General features: G+C 51.2%; 3 protein-coding genes across 8 annotated transcripts in view; 1 reads left to right on the top strand and 2 right to left on the bottom strand.

Moving 5' to 3' along the window:
- SSPN (sarcospan) overlaps positions 1-5,133 on the bottom strand; it is a 33,544-nt gene extending 28,411 nt beyond the window's left edge. The window contains exons 1-2 of one of the 6 annotated variants that reach the window (XM_053978495.1): positions 4,991-5,120; positions 611-665 (exon numbers count right to left, since the gene is read on the bottom strand). The gene's annotated coding sequence lies outside the window, so the exon portion shown is untranslated. Of the gene's footprint in view, positions 1-610; positions 666-4,990 lie in introns of all 6 variants that reach the window. The other 5 variants (XM_053978496.1, XM_053978498.1, XM_053978493.1 and 2 more) reach the window with 5 other exon arrangements.
- A 5,509-nt stretch (positions 5,134-10,642) lies between these two features.
- The window catches only part of RASSF8 (Ras association domain family member 8), a 99,586-nt gene continuing 88,301 nt past the window's right edge, over positions 10,643-21,927 (bottom strand). The window contains exon 8 of the mRNA XM_053978492.1: positions 10,643-10,832. The gene's annotated coding sequence lies outside the window, so the exon portion shown is untranslated. The remainder of the gene's footprint in view (positions 10,833-21,927) is intronic.
- On the top strand, positions 17,806-21,644 carry BHLHE41 (basic helix-loop-helix family member e41). The gene is made up of 5 exons (XM_053978485.1): positions 17,806-18,009; positions 18,267-18,330; positions 18,616-18,723; positions 18,946-19,057; positions 19,182-21,644. The coding sequence occupies exons 1-5, from the start codon at positions 17,948-17,950 to the stop codon at positions 20,183-20,185; spliced, it is 1,350 nt and encodes a 449-aa protein (XP_053834460.1). The 5' UTR covers positions 17,806-17,947; the 3' UTR covers positions 20,186-21,644.

Raw genomic sequence — 21,927 nt, 5'->3', positions numbered from 1 at the left:
GTTTGGTGTCTGACATTGCTGCATCTCCAGTGGCCAGTGCCCAGAGTGGGAGTTAAAACACCAGGGTACTGATTTTGACAGGTACTGACTCATTTTGAGGCCAAGAGAATGCCATTTAGCACTAGCTCACTGCCCAGCCTTATGGGATAAGGAATTGTGGCCCTGTGCATCTTCCTCCTGGCACAGCAATCACAGCTTGTGCCCAGAGCAGCTCCTGTGCTCCTCTGGGTCTGTCAGCACTGTAACATAATGTCCTTTTGTGGGGAAAAAAGGGGGAAAGGGTCTGAATTTAGCCACATTTTTCCTGCAGCAAAACTCTTTCCTGTTTCTGCTAGCATTAATTCCTAGAGAAGTAAAAATGACTTAAGGTTTTTTAATTTCATGGCCATTTTGATATGCTAAATGGTGCCAAGAGAGTCAGTGCAAAATTAACAGAGTTCAAATCCCCATGGAACATGGAAAATGTAGTTAAAATAGTGCTGCTAAAGATTTTGTAATTAGCAGAAATTATTTTAAAGTGTAGCACTTTTAATTAGCTGCAAATGCTGCTCACTTTACATCAGTTATTACCCACAAAATTGGCTACACCTAAGACAGTTAAGCTCCTCACCTGCAGAAATCCCTCAGGAATCCACAGGTTAAAACTGAGATCCATGAAAGGGAAGCTGTGATAATGGAACAATGCTGAAAACACAGTCTTCTAACAAGCCCAGAGTAAAGTCAAAGATGCTGTTGCGATTGTCTTGCTGTGTCACTCCCTCCTGCCAGAGATCCTCTGTGTTTCTTAGTATTAATTTCTTCTTATCCATTCCTTAGTACCTGTGTTGAAGCAAGGTTCTCCTCAACCCTATCCTAGCTCATCCTAGCTCACTGCACCCATGGGCTTCCTCAATATTTGGTAATGGTCCTTAATTCCAAAATATCTCCTGCAGCTGTGGATTCATCCTTCTCTCCAGGCCCTTTCTCTTTCTTTGGGAAGTCCCACAGTGTGAGAGGAGCAAAGCAGCGCACCTCAGTGCCCAGCCTGGCGAGGTGTGCAGGGAACTGGCAATGTAGGAGGAGACAGAGGCTGCCCAGATGATGAGAGAAAGGCTCTCTTGAGGACTCTCAGTGCAGCAGGTCCACAGGGTGCTCAGGTTACCTCCAGGTAATAACAATGGGATGTGCATCCCTAACTGTGCCTGGTGAGTTGGGTTGAGGCCTGTCTAAGGTCACACAGGTAGCCTGTGCAGGGATGGGAGCTGTCCTCCTGCCATCTGAGCCCAGGCAAGTGACTTTACAGCAAGGTCACTCATGCCCATAATTCCTCTGCTGCAGAGGAGTTAGTAGCTGTGTATTAGAAACACTATGCCCAGGGAGATTTAAACTTCAGTTGCCTGCTCATGTGGCACTGTTATGGTGACATTTATAAAAATCAGTTCACACACAACAATGAGACAACAGAGAGAGACAATGACAATGGGCTGTCCATGTGGCTGAAAACCCACTGACCATCCTGTGATTCAGGACCATCATTCACAGAGCTATGCTCTATCAGTGCTAGCCTGGGGACTCTCAAGTATCCAGACAAAAATTGGTGGGTTGATGGCAAATGGTAGGCCCTTCTCCTAAATATCTCTTCCATGCCATTGCTGCACAAGAGGCAAGGAAGAGTGTTTCTTTTAGGATGCACAGCAACATTCATGAAATCTCAACTGGTTTCAAATATGGAACATCCAGTTCAAGCTATGTTGAAAAAAGCACCAAAAGGTTGGGGGTTATCAATACATTGTAACTAAAACTATAGGAAACTTCAGATGGAAAGGCCAGCTGTGTGAGATGAAGAAAGCAGACATAGATATCTCTTTTAAACCAGCTTTGGACAGTGAATTGAATTTGCACAGGTCAGTTCAATCTTGGCACTTCTAAACTTTGCAATAATTCACTGTACAGCTGTAATAATTTATAGCACAACTTTCTGAATATAGCTTTTCAAATCACAAAAGGACAGAAATCCCATGTTCTCATGCCACTCTGGCAGTCCCACGGCTCATTAGCAGGACTGTAAAACCAGGAGGTACCAGGTGAGACACCTCAGACAATCCAGGGACTGGCAGCAGCAGGGTGGGAGGCAGTGGAAAGACCCATGGCAAACCCCTGACACGACACTGAGTCCTCATGCCAAATTTCAAACCCCCTCTCTGAAGCAAGGCTATGCCCAAGCCATTCAGCAAAAAGGTCACCAGAAGCACTTCATGTGGTGCAAAACAGCTTCTTCTGCCCTCTCTTGTGCGTGGTGCCAGGTGTTGGCTCAGCCCATGTGGCTGGATCTTTCCCTCAAAGATGTCAGAGGCAGCCATACAGCATGGAAAAAATCACCTCAAAATGCTTGGCAAAGCTTTAGTTGACTGAAAAGGGGGTTGTATAATGGGATGTCTTGAGTAAGTTGAAAAGCAAAATCCCTACCAGAGCTGCCTATAGTGCAGTTGCCTGTACAAGGTGTGTAAATGCCTTTTTTTTCCTCATGTTTTTCCAGCTGCAGTGTGTTCACCCAGCCTTAAAATTATGTCAGTGGTATCTGTGACTATCATCTGCCTCCTGCCAGTATAGACCACTTTATATGGGTGCAGTCACAGAGAGTTGTGCCCTTGAACATCCACTGCTCCGGGAATGTCCAACCTTGAGCTCAAGCTGCAAGGCAAAAGCAAAACCAGCCTTTTGTCTCAGGCATCCATAAGCAGCTTAAACAGGCAACAAGAGGGCCTCCTCTGCAGTAACAGCAGTACTTTCTGGCAGCTCCCTGCTAGCTTTGCTTGCTGTCCAGAGCACAGGAGCTCTCCTCTGGGCAGCCACAGCTGAATTGGAGCACTTGAAGGATCTGTTTTGTTCTCACAGGCACTATCAAAGGGATGCTGCCAATCAAACCCTCAATCCGATGGCTCTCCATGTGCCATGTGAGTACCATGTCTGTGCTAGATTTTTTTTTTTTGTCTTTCTGATAGCTGTAATAACTTATAATCCCTCTCCTAACTTTTTTACACCTGTTCCATTCACCAGCACAGCTGAGAGCAGACTGCCCGCTGCCAGCACTGTGGATCCCAACCAAAGATTATGGACGTACACATTTTCCTACAGAAAATGAAATCTCTGGTGCAAGCGAGGCCTTGTGCAGCTGTGTAAGGAGTCCCGGCATGGGCAGGTTGATGGCCTCAGTGACACAGGGAAGGTGAGGGTGGAGGTCTGGCTTGCCAGGGTGAAGTAGAAGTTGCAGGAAGGAGTTGCCAGGCCCTGGCTGATGTCCCTGCTGTAAGTATTGGCCCAGATCAGGATAACAAGAGCAAATCTTAGTATCTTGGCTGAGACAGCTCCTGATTTCAGCACAGTTTTATCTATAGTGTGAGTCCCTGTGCCCAAACCTCAAAATAATCCATACCACATCTGCAGTCCTGGTGAGGAGCAGTAAAGGAGGGAGAAGGATGTGCTGGAGGGCAGGCAATTCTGTGCCTCGAGGGCCAAAGAGATTCCTGCTCAAGACGACTGGAAAGCTTTTGTGCAAAGGTAGATCATGGGGTGGAAGGGAATATTAATAAAGGTGGTACTGACTGATGGATACAGAGAGCAGAGAGCAAAGCCCGAGGGAGGCTGGGGCAAGAAAGTCCAGGGAATGGCAATGGGAATGCTTGATTTGATTTTAAAAATGAGCAGTGAATGGCAGGAGGAATGGGGATGTGCTCAGCAGAGCATTGCAAGATTGGGATTCACTGCCACCAGAGATTGCTGAGATGCAGAGCTCAGGAGGTCTGAAAAAAAATGCATGGGCATTTATAAAGGCTATGGATATCTCCAGGGTTACCTCATTGGAGATAATCAAGCAGAAGGGATATAAACCAGAGCTCTTCAGGGGACATGCCAAGTGATATATGCCTAGAGTTAGGAAAATATTTTCCTATAAGCAAGTTAGGATCTGCCATTCTGGTGTTTCTCGTTCTGGGTTTACAGGACTTGTCAACTGGGCACCTTCAGAAAGAAGAGAGTGGAGTAGATGAGCTGGGAGCCCAGTCCAAGGCAGCAGTCCCTCTGGTCCTGTGTCCTGCTGCATGAGAAAGCATGTGAGGAATTATAATTCCCTTTGGACACGTGACCCAAATTGCAGCAGGAATTTGCATGCCTGGTGCCTGCTTCCATTTCATGTCTGCCCCCCGCTGCACAACAACACCTGCAAGAGAGTTTGTTACCATCTCTGAGAGCACAAGCTCAACAATCTTTTCAGAGACAATAAGAAGAGTATATACAAAGGAAACCGAATGGTAAAGAGGAGTCAGAAATATGTCAATGCTGTGTAAAAGCTTATCCATACAAAACAAACTTGCTCAAAGAAAAATCAGCCATCACTTTAAAATCTGATGTTAAGGTTTTCAAATCGCAGACCTTAATCAGGAGTAATACTTGAAGAGGAACAAAGAGAATTTATGATGAAAAATCAGGACAGTTGAGTGCTAGGCTCAGCAGGACTAACTGCATGACAATATGAATAAGAATGATAATTGCATTAGCTTAGCCTGAAATCACTGGCCAGAGCTGTTTTTTTTTGGTCAGCTGAATTTCTGAAATGGCTTCATTTACTTTTTAAGCAAGCTTGGAAGGAGAATTACAAATAGATTATAACATGTCCATCCACTCTCTTAGGGGAATGGAGCATTTCAGAAAAGCGTCCTAACATTGGCTTAGAGCTTTTTAAAATGGGTTAAACCAAGTGCCCTTTATGGGTCCTTCTAAAGTGACATTAAGAGGTGAAGGTAGCTCCTACTGAAGAAAGTTAGAGGATCCAAACCCACAATGCTCTCACTTTATTCCACACATTGTACTTTAACCCCAAGCCCCAGTTAGACCCTCCCCATGGTGACATTCTCACTTAATCCAATTTTTACACCTTATTTACCCTTTTAAAAATTGGGGTGTCTTCAAACAGGCACTAATCCTCTTCTTGTTAAAAACAAGAAGATATCTCTACCTGAGTCTACATTTTCTGCAATAGGAAACTGTGGGTTTACCTCCCAGCTCTACAGTGAAATTCTGGTTCAAATTCCATCCCAGTGATCCCAGTTCCAGCTGCCAGCTCCACGTTGCTGAGACCTGGTGGGAATAGTTGGGGATTCCCAAAGCAGTGTTCTCCCAAACCAGAGCACTGTGAGATCACAGACAGGGGAAGCAGAAGCCAGTGCAGATGGGAGAGAGGGGGCAGACATTCCCCCACAGCGTGTACCTGGATCACTGCTCTCACTGGTAAGCATTGCTCTGATGGAACATGAATTTGCCCTTAGCAAAACCTGGAGCCTGAACCGGGGAGCATGAGTGAGGCCAAGGGAGATGTGAATTGCAACAAAAATTGGCTGATCATGGCAAATGTGCTGCTGTCGCATTGCAGCAGCATCAAATATGTGGCAGTGCTACATCTCTTGGTGCTGCACAGATGGACAGAAGCTCTGTAGGACTGGCCTGTCCCTGCTCTCAAGGCAGGAGGGAGCGAGCCCTGTGGCACAGGCAGCACTAGTTGGGACCAGGCATCTGGGACTGATGCTTCTCTGCAAAAGGGAACGAGTTACTTTAACTTGTTCTGCACAAAATAACCAAAACATCTGTGCCTCTATTTCCTCCTTCAGCAGCAGCAGCTCCAGCGCCCTGATCCACGGCGCTGCCTGGCAGGCAGCACAGCTCTTCTGCAGCCAGCCAAAGCATCAGCTGCTGCTGGATGTGCTCAGGACACCTTCTCTGAACAGCCTGGCTGCTCTGCAAGCCGCTGCTGGGTCTGTGGGGCTCAGGAGTGGCCAGACAGGCGGTGTCCACTGTCACACAGGCTGCCTTCACCGCGACCTGGCCAGCACACGCAGCTCCGATTGCAACACAGCCCGCCTCGCTCACTGTCTGCTTTTATTTGTCTTCCTCAAAGGCTTAAATAAACAAGAAACAGGTTAAAAACAAAATCTTGGCCCTGGCCCCTTCCTGAGCTGGCTGTTCCATGATGGCTTCCGGCCCTGTGCACAAGCTTCCCCCTCCAGAGGGAAGCGGCGCCGTCCTGCAGCTGCCTCGAGTGGCATATAAGGCCACGTACCTGCCTTTGATATCGGTGCCAGGCCACTGGAGCAGCTCTCTCCACACCATCCTGGTGCTTTCCACATCGAGTGGGAGCTTGAGTGTGCTGGTGGGAGCTGGAAGAGGTTTGCCTTCCCAGGGCCATGGCACAAGGGGATAGTCCCTGCCACCTGGGTGCCAGCTCCACATGAGAGGGCATTTCCAGAAGACAAACCTTGCACACCTCTCCAAAGCCTTTTTTGAGGGGAAGAGGAATTTTATTCCAATTGTAATCTGTCATGAACATAAAAACAATCTTGAAGGAGCCCATCAAACCAAGAGCTTTTGCCCACAGGACCTGCAGTGCAAATTGCACTGGAGCAAAGCTCCTCCGGCCATTTTGCTGAAGGGACATTGGGCTCTCATGGCAATGATCCCCTGCCCGAGGTCACTCTATGACAGCTGGGCAAGGCTCCCAGAGGTTTCAAAACACTTCACGTGCACAAAATTGCCTCACAGCACCTTTGCGATGGATGTTTTCTATTCTTGCCATTCAGAACTTCCAGAAACAGATAAAAAGATGCTAAGGTACATGATGGGACTCCGTGCCAGCCACTGTGCATTTCTTCCTGCCCCAAGCTCCCTACTTTCTTGACAAGGCCCCAATGAGTTTCCTCACAGAGCATTTGAGGTCTGGTTTTCTGTGTGTATTAAAGAGCTTTATGTCCATCACATTGCTGCTAAAACATGCCACTATCTAGCGCTGGCAATATGTTCCTTACCAGGGCTTTAGAGTGTCATAGATAAGTTATGTGGCATTTTCCATTTAAATTAAAATAGATCAAGGTAAACTCAAGGGAAGATGATAGCTGCACTTTCATTTTATTTCATTCTATTTCCTCTTTATGACCCATGTTACGCTAATAATCAAAACTTTGATTATAGGCCCCTAAGGCACCGTGTTGCACACAGGCCAGGCTGGAAACTGCCTCCAGCTCTCCTCTTGCCAGGGTTCCAGCTGCCAGACAGTGGCAAAAGCAGGGTGATTGATATCAATGTCGCATCTTTGGGTCTTTTTCCTCCCTCTACGGAGAAAGTCTCTGCTTCTTATCTCATCTGGCCTGAATTCTCCAGCAGGAAGATACAGATCTGAAATTTGCCTGATTCTGGCATCTGGTGCTGGTGCCAGTGGGGATCTTGAACTGCTAGCATGGACTTTGCCACACTGAGCTGCATACAAGTGCTTTGAGAGGACTCTTGCAGTGGTCAACCCCAGAAAAGAGGCTAAAAAACCCCATCTGTCGAGGGTAGTGCTCCTGGGAGTGGATGGACTTGCCTCACAGAAGATGGAGACATAAAGGAGACACACTGTCCTGCTGCAGGCACTTGCCAGCACCCAGCTGCTATCCTCCTTCTGCAGAGCTTCAAGAAACTCCTCTAAATGGTTTTGGCTACACCAAAAAATGTGTTTAAAATGAAAAAATATAATAGAAATGATAATGCTAATCAGCAAAATGGGAAGGTAATAAAAAACTCTAAGCTTTCTTGTCTCCCTCAGGTTTGTGGGGCTGAGGAATCAAGGAATCATAGAATGGCCTGGGTTGGAAGGGACCTTAAAAATCATCTACTTCCAATCTCCTTGCCATGGATGGGTATGAATGGGGATGTAGTCCTGCTTGCCTGACTGCCCAACTGAGCTCCCACACCTCAGCTCAGCTCCAAGGGCAGTTGCAGGTGTTTGTACCTCACAGTGCCTCTGATGTTCAGGAAAAAACTGTGCTGGTCAAGGTCTTATTGCCTTGCTAAAGACTTCACACACTGGAGATTTTAAAGAGTGGTTTGTACCATACAGGAAATCCCACAAGTGAGACCTCCTTGCAAAGGCCTGGACACTGTGCCAAGATCCGCAGGCTGAATTTTGGCCACAGCTGTTTTAGAAAAGTCACAGAGTTCAAAGAAAATATTGAAATGGCTGCATGGCTTCTTCTCCTTGCAGCAGAGCAGATTTGTGGGGACCTGCTGCCTGCCCTGCTCTGAGTGGGAGGGTGGGGTGAGCAGCACCCACTGCTTTGCTTGGCTTGGATGTCACACCTCACCCGCTCACTTCCATGAGTCCTGCACCCCTCCAGCCTATGGCTTCCTCCTCACACCTTGTTAGGACACCAAAGGAAGCAAAGGGCAATAAAACAGACACTGACCTTTGCATAACACAGACCTTTTCCAACTTTGACATAAATTCATTATCTTTAATGGGCACACGCTGAAGCCTTGGTTTTGGTGATTTAATGCCTTTCTCTTTGCCAAGGCCACCAGCAGGCATGGCAGGTTTGTGCTTGGGGTCTGGGATGCAAAGCATTTTTATGCAAAGGTCATTTGGACCCTCACGGCTGTGGAGTGTGTAGGGATGATGGAACAGCAACCTCAGCAATGAATGCCTGGCTGTGGACAGGGGTCCCTCGTGGTCCTGCTGGCTGCACCACCTTCTGTCCAGGGGCCAACACTAAAGCCGAGCCATGGAGGCAGTGGATGCCTCATGCCTCAGCATGTCCCACAGGTGGGCTGTGTGGGTGGCACTGTCCCCATCCTGTGGTGCACCCCGGGCTCTTTCTCCAGCACCCTGCAACCCTCCCCACCGGGGTGCTTTTATCTCCCTGCTGCTCCTGAGATAAAAACACTAATCCTGGGGAATACCCAGGGTCACTGCCACCCTTGCTGTCTGTGCAATCAACGTGGGAGATCGAGACCCAGCGTGGCCTGGGTGGGCAGGGGCTCATTGTCAGGATGTGCCTCGGGCACGGCGCCTCTGCCCAGCCCAGCTTTCTGACCGCACAAAGAAAACATTTGCCTAGACACAGCCCGGCCCCTTGCCACGTTGAAAGGCTGGCTGCTGGCAGCTGGAAGGGGTCATGCAATGCCTCCCCAGCAGGACACAGAGCACAGGACTGGGAGACGAGTTCAATGAGGCTAGGTTTTAGAGCCTTCCTGAAATCTGCCCTCATAAAAGGCAGCTGTCTGGAAACATGCTCATCGGGGGCAGGAGAGTCTCCCTGTGAAGAAGGGAGGTTTGCCAGGCCTGCCACCACGGCTGCTCGCACGCAGGCAGTGCTCCCGCCCCAGCTGCAGCAGCCTGGTGAAAACAGTGGGGAGGTGAATAGCACTGCGGGCAAGTGACCCTGCAAGCAGGTCTTGCAAGAGCTTCAGAGCCCACATACCATGGGGTAGCTCCCTGTGGCACTGCACACCCCAGGGAGCACTGCCAGCAGAGGGGACCATGCTGCCATCTGGTTTGGGAGCAAAGGGCACACTGGAGAGAGCAGAGAATTCAGGGGATATGAGGGGTTATTTCCCAGCTGGTACAAGATCCAGAGGTATCCTGGATACATCCTGACAAGCTAGGATGGGTCTAAGGGCTGACTGATCCTTCCCTCTGGGCCAGTGGGTTCTAGTGATCATCACACATGCCTGTCCTTTCTCCTGAGTGTCTGTGCTGAGCTCTGTGCTGTCCTGCTTGTGGTCTGAGGCTGCACTGCAGCTGGTGCCTATGCCTATGGAATACTTTGGCTTTCCAGTCCAGTGCTGCTTATACAAAGCAGAGGACTTCTCCTTGCTTGCACATTCCAGGTAGATCTGGGGTGGTGGCAGAAGCAGACAGGCACCAACAGATCCCCTGATTTCTCCTCCTGTCCTAGCTAAAAAGCTCTGTCCTTCCCAACTAGAACCCAGGAGGACTCATACAACATCAGCTGGGCTCTTTGCTCAGAGCCAGCCAGCTCCAAGTAGCATCTGTACCCAAAACCACACACTAGGCTTCTCCTCTGACTTCTTTCACATCTTCTTAGCACTCACCTGTCTGCAGCCAAGTGTCCAGAATGGGATAGTTTCTGTTTCATAGAGGAGGGAGACTGTCCTGCCTGTCTTGCACACTTGGATTTAGAGGGACTTGGCTTCCCTCCCACACCTGACCTCTCAGCCTCCTCTTTTATTCTGAAGGAGCTCAAAATGACAAGGCTCTAATAAACCCACCATCCTGTGAATGAGGGAAAATAATTTAAGAAGTGATGAACGACACATTCTTATTTACTGTAATTACACAGTGTGCTTCAGGAAGGTATTTTCCTATTGCTAATCCAAAACATTTATAGTCCCCTTTCTCGCAGTTTTCTGCTCCTTGATTTCCTTCTAAGCAGTCACCCCCAGGTGGATGCAGTGTTCTTGCAAATCTCTAGCCCTTTGGAGCTAGCAGGGAGGAAAGGAATCTGTGTTTCAACTTCTCCAGCCTCAGCTTTCCACAGCTACATTTGCAGTGAAGGAAGGACAGAGGAAGAGTGAAACCCTGAAGTTTTGTTTGCCCAGTGTGTCGTTTTCCTACTACATTTTCTAATGGGCCTTGTGACAGCCTGGGACCCCACTGTAATGTGTAACCACCATAAATATCCAGGTCAGTACCATATGGCCTTATACAGCAAGTCCAACAGTATTGCTCGAGGTTTATCCTTTTAAAGGCTTTCACACTGTTTCTTCTAAGATGGTAAAATATCCCAGATTTCCACTTGATTGAAAAAAAAAAAAAAAAAGCAAACAAAGGAACATGTGCTTCTATGCATGACCCAAAAGTCTTTCTTCTTCTCCCAGAAGTCCATAAAAAGGCATGCAGAAGGCCTTAGGTTTTCATCAAAATGGTGAGGAAGTGCTTTGCTTCTCCTGGGGCCTCCCAAAGGACTGGAATATGCTGTGTGTTACCACTTCAGGCAGTTCTGAGGAGCAAGCCACTGGAATGGAAGAGTCTGAAAAAAAAAAAAGAAAAAAAAATCACACCAACCCTTCAGGCTGTGGTCACATGGAACTGTTTTAGGGATCCCAACCACCCCACAGATCTGCTGAAAAGTTCTGGATTCAGAGTTTCTCCCTCGAGCTTTGTGCAATCCTCCTATACCTCCTAGGACTTGGAGGGAGAGGACATCTTTCACTTGGACATCTGGCACTAGTGTCCTAACAGACAAGCTCCAGGGCATTTTGTGAAATAGTCTGCAGCCTTTAGAATCTGCTCCAGACAGAAACCCGAGGACACCAGGCAATGCAGCCCATTAATGGAATAAGTCTCTCAGATACTGTTTCATGGAGGGTCTCTGTGTTTCTGTGGGACTGTTATTTGCAATAGGAGATTAATGCCCCTATTGCAAATAACAGTCCTACAGACTGCATTTTTTGCATGCATTGCATGCAAATTGCATGCATTTTCTACATCCTTCCTGATTCTAAACCAATGTAGGACTTTTTCACTTAGCTTAGCTAAGGCTTGGAAATGCACAGAAACACATTGTGGCTTAAAACATTTGCCAGCTTTTAAAATAATAATCTCAGAACTTCCTGCTCCAGACACCACCTAACAATGTGCTCTATAGGTTGTTTTCATGCACTAGAACTTTTATGCCTTATTTGACCTTTCACTCCAGACTTTTCTACCATGACCAGAAAGCTTTTCCCTTGGTATCCATCACTCTCCATTGTGCTCCAAATGTATGCACATTTTGCTCTAGGACAGTGGAGTTTCCCAGCTCATTTTCTAGTTTTATCCTACTGGGATTCTTTCTGTGATGAACCTTCAGGAGCCCACATTTCTCCTCTGGCACTTCCCCTCCTTGGTTCTCCTGAGTCAACTGGAAGTATCTGCACATTCACAAGTGGTTTGAGAGGAAACAAGCATCTCCCTCTCTGCATTCATCCCTCTGAAGAATCAACTCTTTGTGACACCGTTGTACTGCATCCCAAAGGTTCTGCCTGGATTCAGCATCCCTGCTACTCCACTTATGACCAGAGGTGTAGTAAATTGTGCAGTTGCAAAATTGCCATTTTCCTAAAGACTTGGGCAAATTGCATTTGGGAATCCCACAGAATGAGCTAGTGCAGGGATTCACAGCCTACACCCCTGTACAAATCAGTACACTGATTACACTGTTCCTCCTGTGCAAATACCAGCAGAGCCCATCAGTAAATTTAACCACTGGCAAGAATTGCACAGGTGGAAACTGCTAAATCTCATTGAGCTGGCCACTAAAAAGGTCTCCATCTGTCACTGTGCCCAAGCAAGGTTGTGCAATATTAGCACATCTACAAACAGCATATCTCCCTCTGTAACAGGAGCAGAGTCCTGTGGACCTGCAGCTCTGGAGAGTGGGCCAGCTCTGGGCAGTCTCGCTTCTGCTTTTTTCAGTGGAAATTCCCCATCACCAGTTGGTGGAGCAGGCTGAAGTTACCTGCTCTTGGAACAACTCCCTTTCCTTTGGGACCAGTTAGAGACTGTCAGCCTTGAACTTATCACAGGCCATGTTGTCCATGCACCTACCACTTGTTCAAAGGTCTCGGCGTGCACCCATAAATAGCCTAAGCACAACAGACCTCTTGGAAAGTTGAGGCCATTCAAGGCCTCCTGTTGGCATGGTGTGCCCTACCTTCCCCACCAGCCTCTCCAGCACAGCTGGGGCTTTACATAAGCCCCCAACCATCACTAAACTGCCAGGTCAGGCTTTGCTGAGAAAGCAATTTTCCCTTTGTTTTTTCTGCCTTTTGATATACACCTTTTAGATCTCTTATGACTGACCAAACTGAACCCATCATCCAAGGGGCCTTCATGTTCAGACAGAGCTTCTTTCCAGGGACTTCAGAGGGGGAACTTAGGGGGAAGGTTGTTTTACTTGTTTGTGGTTGATGTTCCTGGAAAGTACCCAGCAGACAGATGGAGATCCTATCTGTATCACATACCCAAGATCTGACTGACCTGTTGGGGTAGAGTCTCTGAAGGTCCCAGGATTCCAGGCAGGCTTCAGACTCTCCCATCAGTCAGGGCTGGCAGTGACCTCAGAGTGGAGTCACCTTTATTTTTTACTGTCCTCGAAGGCAGGACAGGTTCTTAGCTACCTGCAAACAATGAGCTTCACTGGAAACACACCTTTTAAGGGAATTTCCAAACTGATGGGATAAGGCACAGTTCCTGGTGTTTATCAGGACATCACTATGCCTTACTTATTGCTCCAGTGCCTTGTTTCTGACTTCCCAAGGTTTGGGAAGTGTCTACATTCTCCTGTCACCACTATCCATGACAAGCTGATTAGCTCAGTGACCATTAGTCCAAAGGCTGGTTTGAGAGACTGACCCATCTCTGGTATCACCCATTTCGCATGGCGTAAGACGAGCCAAAGTATAGCAGACTGTGACCAGTGTCCCCCTGGTAAGGTTTTTGCACCAGTCCTCCACAAAAATGTGGTCCTGACTCTGTCACCCAGCTGGATCTCCCCCCATTTCCTCATTTTGCAACTCTGCAAAGGGCTCACTGCACATTGTGTCATGTCTTGGCCCACCACCTTCCCACACTCAGGTTATTTTATTTCTGCTTCTGAGCTCAGCTCTGTTTTTGCATGGCCCCTGTCTCTCTTGCTTTACATATGCTGGGTGTGTGTGGTACTCTCTGAGGTTGGAAGTTCTCTTTTCTTGTCCCCATGTGAGCCACAGCACTGCACTGACAGGACTGACCACCTTCTCACCACTGCCTGCTAACTGGCCCAGTGCTCTGCTGCAGCCCATCATTTAAAGACTTGGCACATTCCTCAGCCTCTTAGGGCATCTTTGGCTTCCCATTAAACACAGAGATATCGTTCCTGGCTCAGGAAGTCTCTGCCCTGCAGGTCACCAGGACCTGGGAGACTGGCAGAGAGAGCTTACATTGTGTCCATGCTGTTTGTCTGCTCCTCCCAAAGCATCTCCTCCTGGACTCCAGAACCTTTTGTCTGACCCAGCTCAGATTTTTATGTGCTTACATTTCCCTTTTTCCCTGAGTTTAGTCTGGTCATCCCCTTACTGAAAAATCTGTTATTAGGTCAATGTCCAATTTCCTCTGGTTGAATACCTTGTTATTCAACCAAAATAATCCAGATCCTTCAGCTGAATTCTCTTTGTCCCCCATTTTGTGGCACACAGCTGACCAGCTCTCTCTAATTTGATGGTTGATTCTAGTCATACAGCCAGACTAGGTAATTTAATCTCTTTTCCTGAAGGCTAGTGCTCACTGACGTAAGAGCTGACCCCGTCAAATTGGCTCCTAGGACTCCCCTTTCAGAGCCATTCCCTCATGCTGTGGTTATGGGCAGAGCTGAACAAATCTCCCAGGTGTATTTTCCTCAAACACCATGGCTTTTGCATGGATTCAGCTGGGACAAATATTCTGATTCCTTCCTCCTGGAGACTGGAAATGTTGGTAGATGATGGTGGTAGGTTGTGTGCTGGCCAGCTCATCTGCAGCAGGAGGCTGTTTTTTTCCTGTGGTAACCTGCAAGCCTTTTATATAATTTTCTCACTGATTTTCTCAATTTCTTAACTATTTGCTGTGGTTCATCTTGGCTTATAAATCGGCCAAAGCTTTTGTTGTGACTTATTTTCTGGAAAACATTATTTTGCATACTTGTGCTGCTGATCACCTCTTTGATCCATCCTGCCTTTTTAAACTGGGAATCTACCAGAAGAATTTTGCACTCTCTCTGGACATTGAAGTATTTTATCTTTGTCTCCAGGTGACCCGTTATAAAACTATTAGAAGTTTCCAGATGTTGTTTGAACTCCTTTTGCAAAGTCTCCAGCTGTCCCGGCTCATGTTTTGAGTCTTTGGTAATTTTCAATTTCTGCTCCCACTTGGTTCCAGAGGAATCCCAGAATTAGGACTTTTCCTAGAAGCTGGGTCTCACCCTGGACATTCTTTCCATATTTTGAAGATCTGCAGGTTGTTCCAGAGAGGATGAAGCTGGCAAAGAAACGCTCCAGAAATGTTCCAGGTGTTCCATAAGTAGGTTGCTCCAGAAATGCTCACCTGCCCTGCTCCCAACCATGTCTGTTTGTTACAGAAACCATGCAAAGCCCTGCTTTCCTGCCCATGGGAGGAATCATCTGCAGGGAACTGTCTTTTCTTTCAGAGTTCAAGCTCCCTTTGAACCAGCACTCCCCCAAAAGGTCTCCATGTGCTTTAGTTCAGGGTTAAGCTCCTTTTACTTGGGCTGTTTTCTTGATGCTTTTTCAAGGACCAGTCCAGTGAGGAGGAGAGATATTTCATGCTGAAGCTGCTTGTTTCTCTCCACTGACTAACAAGAGAGCCTGCAGCTCTACCTGAGATGTCCAGCATGGATGACTGACATGGGGCAACCAATATGTCCTTGATGAGCAAGTTTCCCTTGCAGTCTGTGGTCCCCCTTCCCTAGGGAACTGCTCTGTAGTCCTGGCTTACCCAAGGTAATGTCCCAGGGGAGATTTAGGTTGGATATGAGGAAAAAGTTCTTCCCCCAGACAGTGGTTGAGCACTGGAACAGGCTCTCCAGGGAAGTGATCACAGCCTCAAGACTCACAGAGCTCAAGAAGCATTTGGACAATGCTCTCAGGCACTTGGTAGGATTGTCCTGTGCAGAGCCTGGAGCTGGACTCCAGGATCCTTGTGGGTCCCTTCCAACTCAGAATATTCTATGACTCTGTGAACATGTGAAACAATTTGCTTTCCGCACCAGCAGCAGATTCTCCCACCCACCTCTGTAGCAGTCCACAAGCCTCTCCTTCTGACCCTGCACTACTATAACCTATATGCACGTGGCACAAATGCATGTTATTTTTTTTGTCCAGTTTAGCTTCGGACAGTGTGGAAATGCCATCAAGTTAACAGGGAGAGAGCTGTACAAGCCCGCAGTGCCGCTTGCTGCTTGCCAAGCAGGAGCCTCAAACACCTAATCAGAGCATTCGCTGCTCCTAAAACCTCATTCGCACTTTACAGACGGGCAGCGCGGTTCGGCAGCCCAACCCCCCCCCCCCCGCCCTTCCACCCCCCCCCCCCCCCGCACACAAAAATCACGAGTTACCCTTCTGGCTAGATTACCTGTAAAACACGGTCTTTAGACAGGAATGATGTGAGGTTCCCGTCTCTATTTTGGCAACCGGAGGCGTGTTTGGTATTTATTGGGGTAATTCCCCCGCCTCCCCCAGCCGCCTGGATTCTGTGGGAGCCCGGGTTTGGAGGTCACACACCTCCAGAAGCCGGAGCCCGCGGAAGGGAGGGAGCAAAACTGAACCAAGTGAAAAGCAAGCGGTCAGCGCTGGCGGCGGGGATAAACATATCGCTGTGGATCGCCTCAGCTGACACTTTCCTCCTGCGGTTCCCGCCGGGAATACCGGAGAGAAACCCGCCAGGCCGGCTCTTGAGAGGGGGTGGTGGTGTCGGGGGTGTCCGCTCCCCCCGCCCCGCACGTGGGGCCGAGGCCGCTGCGCTCCCCGCACACGCTGCACACCCCGCACGTTGCAGGGCCACACATGCCGCGCCGGCGTGCAGGCACGGCGCACACGCGGGGATACGCGGGGACACACAGGCCGGGACACGCACACGCGGGGACACACACGCACGCCCAGACAGCGCCTTTGCCCGGGGCTCAGGAAGGAAGAGCATCCCCTTCCCTCGGACACCGGCACCCCGTCCTTCCGCTGACAGGAGGGTTCTGGCGGGCTGCCCGGCGAGGGGCGGGGGGCGCGGGGCTGCCCGGGGCTGGAGGGGCACGGCCCGCGGTAGCCCGTGCCGGGGGTGCCCAGTGCCGCCCGGTGCACCGCCTGCTAGCGGGGGGCGGCGGGGCAGGGCCGCCCGGTGCAGCCCGGCTGCAGTGATGTGGCAGCAGGTCGGGTCACGTTGCCGGCCCTGTGCTCGTACCAGTGTGAGACGGGATTAGGGAGGCGGCTGTCGGTGCCGCCGCCGCCGGCGGGGAGCGGGGACTGCGCGGGCGCGCCCGGCTCTCAGGGACGCGGGCGGGGGGCGGAGGGGTTCCCGCCCCGCCCCGTCCCGGGGCTGCTGCGGCCGGTCACGCTGCACCGGTGCAAATCCTCTGCCAATGTCACCCCCTGCGCCCCGCAGGGATGCGGGCTGCCCGAGGGCTGCGTCAACAGCAGATGTGTTTACATTAGATATAGACATATATTTATATATATGTGCCTCTATACGTGAGTCCGTCTGTATAGAAGGAGCGCTTCTGCCGCGGTCTGGCCTTTCAGGCAGATCCGGCTCCCATCCAAAGGTCGGGAGGGAGAGCTGCCGGGAGCAGCGGCGGCCGGGCGGGAGCACCGGGGGACGAGAGCTGCGGCACAGCGGCGCCGGGCCAGGGACCGCTCCGCATAGTGACACGCGTGTGCGTGCGCCTGTTCGTGCCCACGCATCCTATAGAAATCTATAGAAAACGTTCGGCGAACGTGACCCCCTAACCGCATCCCCCAAGAGAGGAGCTCGATTATTAGCCCCTTGATCCCGTCGGCACGTTTTCCTCTGGCGGGTCTCCTCCCCGGATCCAAATAAAAAAATACAAAAATACAATAATAAAAGTAAAATTATTTCATAATTATTAAAATTAGAAAAATCATAAAAATAATAAAAACACAGTGAGAGTGGCAATCATCCCGGCGGTAACGCTGACGATGACAGCGGCAGCGGCAGCAGCAGTAACACGGGGGGAAGCCGCTGTCTCGCAGGGCGGCCCCGGGCAGGCGGCGGGACCCCCCCGTCCCCTCCCCGGTCCCGCCCCCGCCCGCGCCGCACGTGAGCCGGGTGCGGGGCTGGCTGGCGGCGCGCGTGCCCCGCGGGCAGGCGAGGCGGCGGCGGCGGGAGCTGCGGGCGTGTGCGCGGGGAGCGCAGCGAAGGCGGGCAGGGGGGGAGCGGCAGCGGCGGCGGAGGCACTTGGTGGGGGGGGGGGACGAACCGCCGCACACTTTTGGCCACTGCACGGGAGAGGGGGGACGGAGGCTGCATGTGCGCAGCGTCGCTCGCGGATCTCCCGAGACTGATCTCAGCATCCCGCAGGCTCAGTCAAAAGCAGAGACGAAACATCAGCCGCTGGCAGACATGGATGAAGGAATCTCCCGCTTGCCAGAGAGGCAGCTACTGGAGCATAGGGATTTTATAGGGTAAGGCGCCGGGGCACTATCTCCGTCTCGTATCTCTACGGAATTTCGTCTTCTTGAGAAAGTGCTGCGAAGCTCTGGGAGCGGCGCCGGCTCCCCGGCGGGGCGCGGGGCTCGCCGCCTCCCTCCGCTGGCGGACCCGGGCGAGCCCTTGCCCGGCCCTTCGGGCAGAGCGCTCGGCGCCCGTGTGCCCATTCGAGGAGGTGCTAGGCAAGCTATCGCTGCGCTTGCCCATGCTGGATCTTTGTGTTTTTCTCCAGGCTGGACTACCCTGCCCTGTATATGTGCAAACCCAAAAGAGGCGTGAAGAGGGACGAGAGCAAGGTAAGGATAAGTTTTTGGGGCTCTCTTCTTGCTTAACCGCTTAATTGGGGCTCGCTGAATTTTGCAGGGTAGCTTCGCTCCCCAGAGCATCCCCGGGGGGCTGTGCATACAACTTGCTCCCCGAATCGCAAGTGGGTTTACGAGCGAGCTGGCACGGCGGGGAGAGGAGCGGTGCCTTGACGATAATTTGCGCGGCATGTGGTCCGCATGACATTTGTTTTGGTTTTGATCGGCGTTCCGAGGGACTCTGCCTAACACTTGGCTTTTCCGGGTTTTGCCAATTAGGAAACGTACAAACTGCCACATAGACTGATAGAAAAGAAGAGGCGAGACAGGATAAACGAATGCATTGCCCAGCTGAAGGATTTACTGCCCGAGCATCTGAAACTAACGGTAAGGTGCCCAGGAGCGTATATGCCCGTGCGGATGCAGGCGCCGGCAGCCTTGCCCGCTGCGCAGCCCCCGGGACGCCGGGCTGCCTGCCTGCTGCCCGCCCGCCGTCCTGGCCCTAATGCCTCGGGGACCGGTCTCACCGAAGTTAACGGAGGCGGCATTTGGCAGTAGCCAAAACGTGCCGGGAGGTAGCCAAGCCGCCCCCTACCCTTGCCTTTGCAGACGCTGGGACACCTGGAGAAAGCGGTGGTGCTGGAACTGACTCTGAAGCACTTGAAAGCGCTAACAGCCTTAACAGAGCAGCAGCACCAGAAGATAATTGCTTTGCAGAATGGTAAGCGGGGTCCAGGGAGCACCGCCGCTGGGGCGCACCGGGGGCGAGCAGGGGGAGGCGCGGAGCGGGGCACCCCATGCCGGAACCGCAGGTAAACGCTGTCCCCGCTCGGTCTCCCCCGCAGGGGAGCGGTCCATGAAGTCTCCGGTGCAGGCCGACCTGGACGCCTTCCACTCGGGCTTTCAGACGTGCGCGAAGGAAGTGCTGCAGTACCTCTCCCGCTTCGAGAGCTGGACCCCCCGCGAGCAGCGATGCGCGCAGCTCCTCGGCCACCTGCACTCCATCTCGTCGCAGTTCCTCCCCGGCCCTCAGCTCTTCTCCCCGCCACCGGGCCCCCTCAGCAAGGGATCCTCCTCCTCTTCCTCCCCACCCGCCCCCCCCTGTGCGCCGGGCCACAAGCCGGAGGGCCAGGCTAACTGCGTGCCCGTCATCCAGCGGACTCACGCCGCCGAGCTCAGCGCCGAGACCGACACGGACACGGACAGCGGCTACGGCGGGGAGGGCGAGGCGCGCCCCGAGCGCGGCCCCGCGGCGGCGGCCGGCGGAGCGCTGCCCGCCCTGGCCATCAAGCAGGAGCCGTCGGGGGACGAGGTGCCCCCCGCGCCCAAGCGGCTGAAGCTGGACCGCGGCGGGAGCCCCATGCCCGGCCCGCCGGGGCTGGCGACGCGGGGAGCCGAGGTGGCGGCGGCGGCAGCGGCGGCCGCGCTGGTCCGACCTGACGCCGCCCTGCTGGGCTCGTTGATGGCCCTGGGGGCGGGCGGCGGCGGGGCCCCCTTTGGACAGCCGGCGGCGGCCCCTTTCTGTCTGCCCTTCTACTTCATCTCCCCCTCGGCCGCCGCCGCCTACATGCAGCCCTTCCTGGATAAAAGCAGCCTGGAGAAGTATCTCTACCCCGCCGCCCCCATCCCTCTCCTCTACCCGGGCATCCCGGCCCAGGCGGCCGCCGCTGCGGCTGCCGCCGCCTCCTTTCCCTGCCTCTCCTCCGTGCTTGGCCCCGAGAAGGCGGCGGCGGCCGCCACCGGGCTGCCCCCGACGCCCCACCTCCCTCACCCCTTCGCTGCCGCCGCCGAGCCCGGCGAGGAGCCCGAGCCCGCAGCTGCTGAGGAGCCCGGCGCCGAGGGCCCGTGAGACGCCCCGGGGGCTCCCCGCCGCCGCTGCCCTCCCCTCGGACTGAGGGGCCGTCGGGCCCGCACTTGCGCCCCCGGGTTCCTACGGAGGGCAGGGGTCGCCGGGGCCGGTGATCGCCGAGAGCTGGCGGCCGCGGGATGCCGGGCCCGGCCCGTGGGAGTCCCGCTGCCGGGGCAGCAGGTCCCGGAGCGGCCCCCGCAGAGGACCGTCGAGGATAAAGTTTGCTACTCAGTATTTTTTTAATGTTTGGCTTTATAAATGCATAAATAAGGAAAACAAAACAAAACAAAACAAAAAAAAAGAAGAAGAAAGAAGAAAACATAGTAAGGATACTTTTTTTTCCTCTCTATAGAGTAATCAAATGTGGCACCTTATTTGGAATGGGTTTATACAGTGTATCCCTAAGTCCCACTTGGGAACTTGCACTTGTTGTCCGGGAGACCTGGATGGATGAGGGCGGGGAGCGAGGCGAGGGAGGAAGGGCAGAGCCCAGCACCTGTGCTAGCACTTTATGGAGAACCGGAGTGTGGAGGATGCACCCTGAGCCCAAACCTGCAGTGCCTTGAGCACCCGGGGATGCCGCTGGCTCCAGCAAGTTTTGGGTGTGCAAGGAAAGGAGAGTCAGACCCATTACATAACCTTGTGTTTATTTCTTTTTTTTCCTCACCCCATCTTTATTTAATTCAGTATGTACCTGAGAGATTTCTTTTCCCCCAAAACCTTGCTGTATAAAATGAATGTTACTGCACTGAACTACAAAAAGAAACCCCCTTCTCTCCCCCAAGAAAACACAGAGCAGCTTGTCAGCCTGAACTCATTCTATCCTAAATTCCGAGTGACACAACCTGGAGGCCGTAGGTGAACACCTCCTGTGCAACCCAGAAACAATAAACCCAGTTGGAGTAAGTTTCCCATATGGGTTTTTCCCTCATTCCATGCTCAAATACTGCGTTTTCCCTTTCTGGAGACAAACCAGACACCAGATAATCACACAGATAAAGCTTTTATAATAAGGCTTAAACCAAGACCTTGCCTAGATATTTTTAGTTTGTTGCCAAGGTAGCACTGTGAGAAATCTCACTTGAATGTTATGTAAGAGGTGAGACACCACAGCCTGGCGAGGAGTGTGTGCGTGTTCGGGGTCCGTCAGTCCGTTTGGTGCATCTGCTGCTGCTCTTGCTACTGTTTGCCTCAAACGCTGTGTTTAAACAACGTTACAAAAAAAAAAATCTTACTAGCCTACAGAGTCTCTGTATGTAAATAGTTGTTAATACATCCAATTAATGACGTCTGACATGCTATTTTTGTAGGGAGAAAAATATGTGTTAATGATATTTTGAGTTAAATATCTTCTGGGAGGACTTGCTGAAAAAGTTGCACTTTTGTTACAATGCTTATGCTTGATACAAGCTTATGCTGTCTTAAATTATTAAAAAAAATAAATCCTGTCTGCAAGAAACCAGCTGTTTTAGAACAGTTTAGTATGTGATATATTAGAAATCAATCTTTATATTCAGTATTTTCCAGCACTCCATGAATTCTATTATCTAAATATTTCCACACTATTTTGTGATTTTAAAAATTCTTAATAAGGAATAAAAACTTTAATATACAAAATGGGGCTGTCTACTAATTAAAGATGCAATGATAATACATAATATTTAGTGCATTGAGCTTCAAACTGTATGATTGTATGGCTGATTTAATTCACATTTTTAATCTGGGTTTGAATTTGCAGGGTT

The sequence above is a fragment of the Vidua macroura genome, chromosome 5, assembly GCF_024509145.1.
Source record: "Vidua macroura isolate BioBank_ID:100142 chromosome 5, ASM2450914v1, whole genome shotgun sequence".
Lineage (NCBI taxonomy): Eukaryota > Metazoa > Chordata > Aves > Passeriformes > Viduidae > Vidua > Vidua macroura.
The sequence above is the reverse complement of the archived record's forward strand: the minus strand, read 5'-3'. Positions and strand labels throughout refer to the sequence as shown.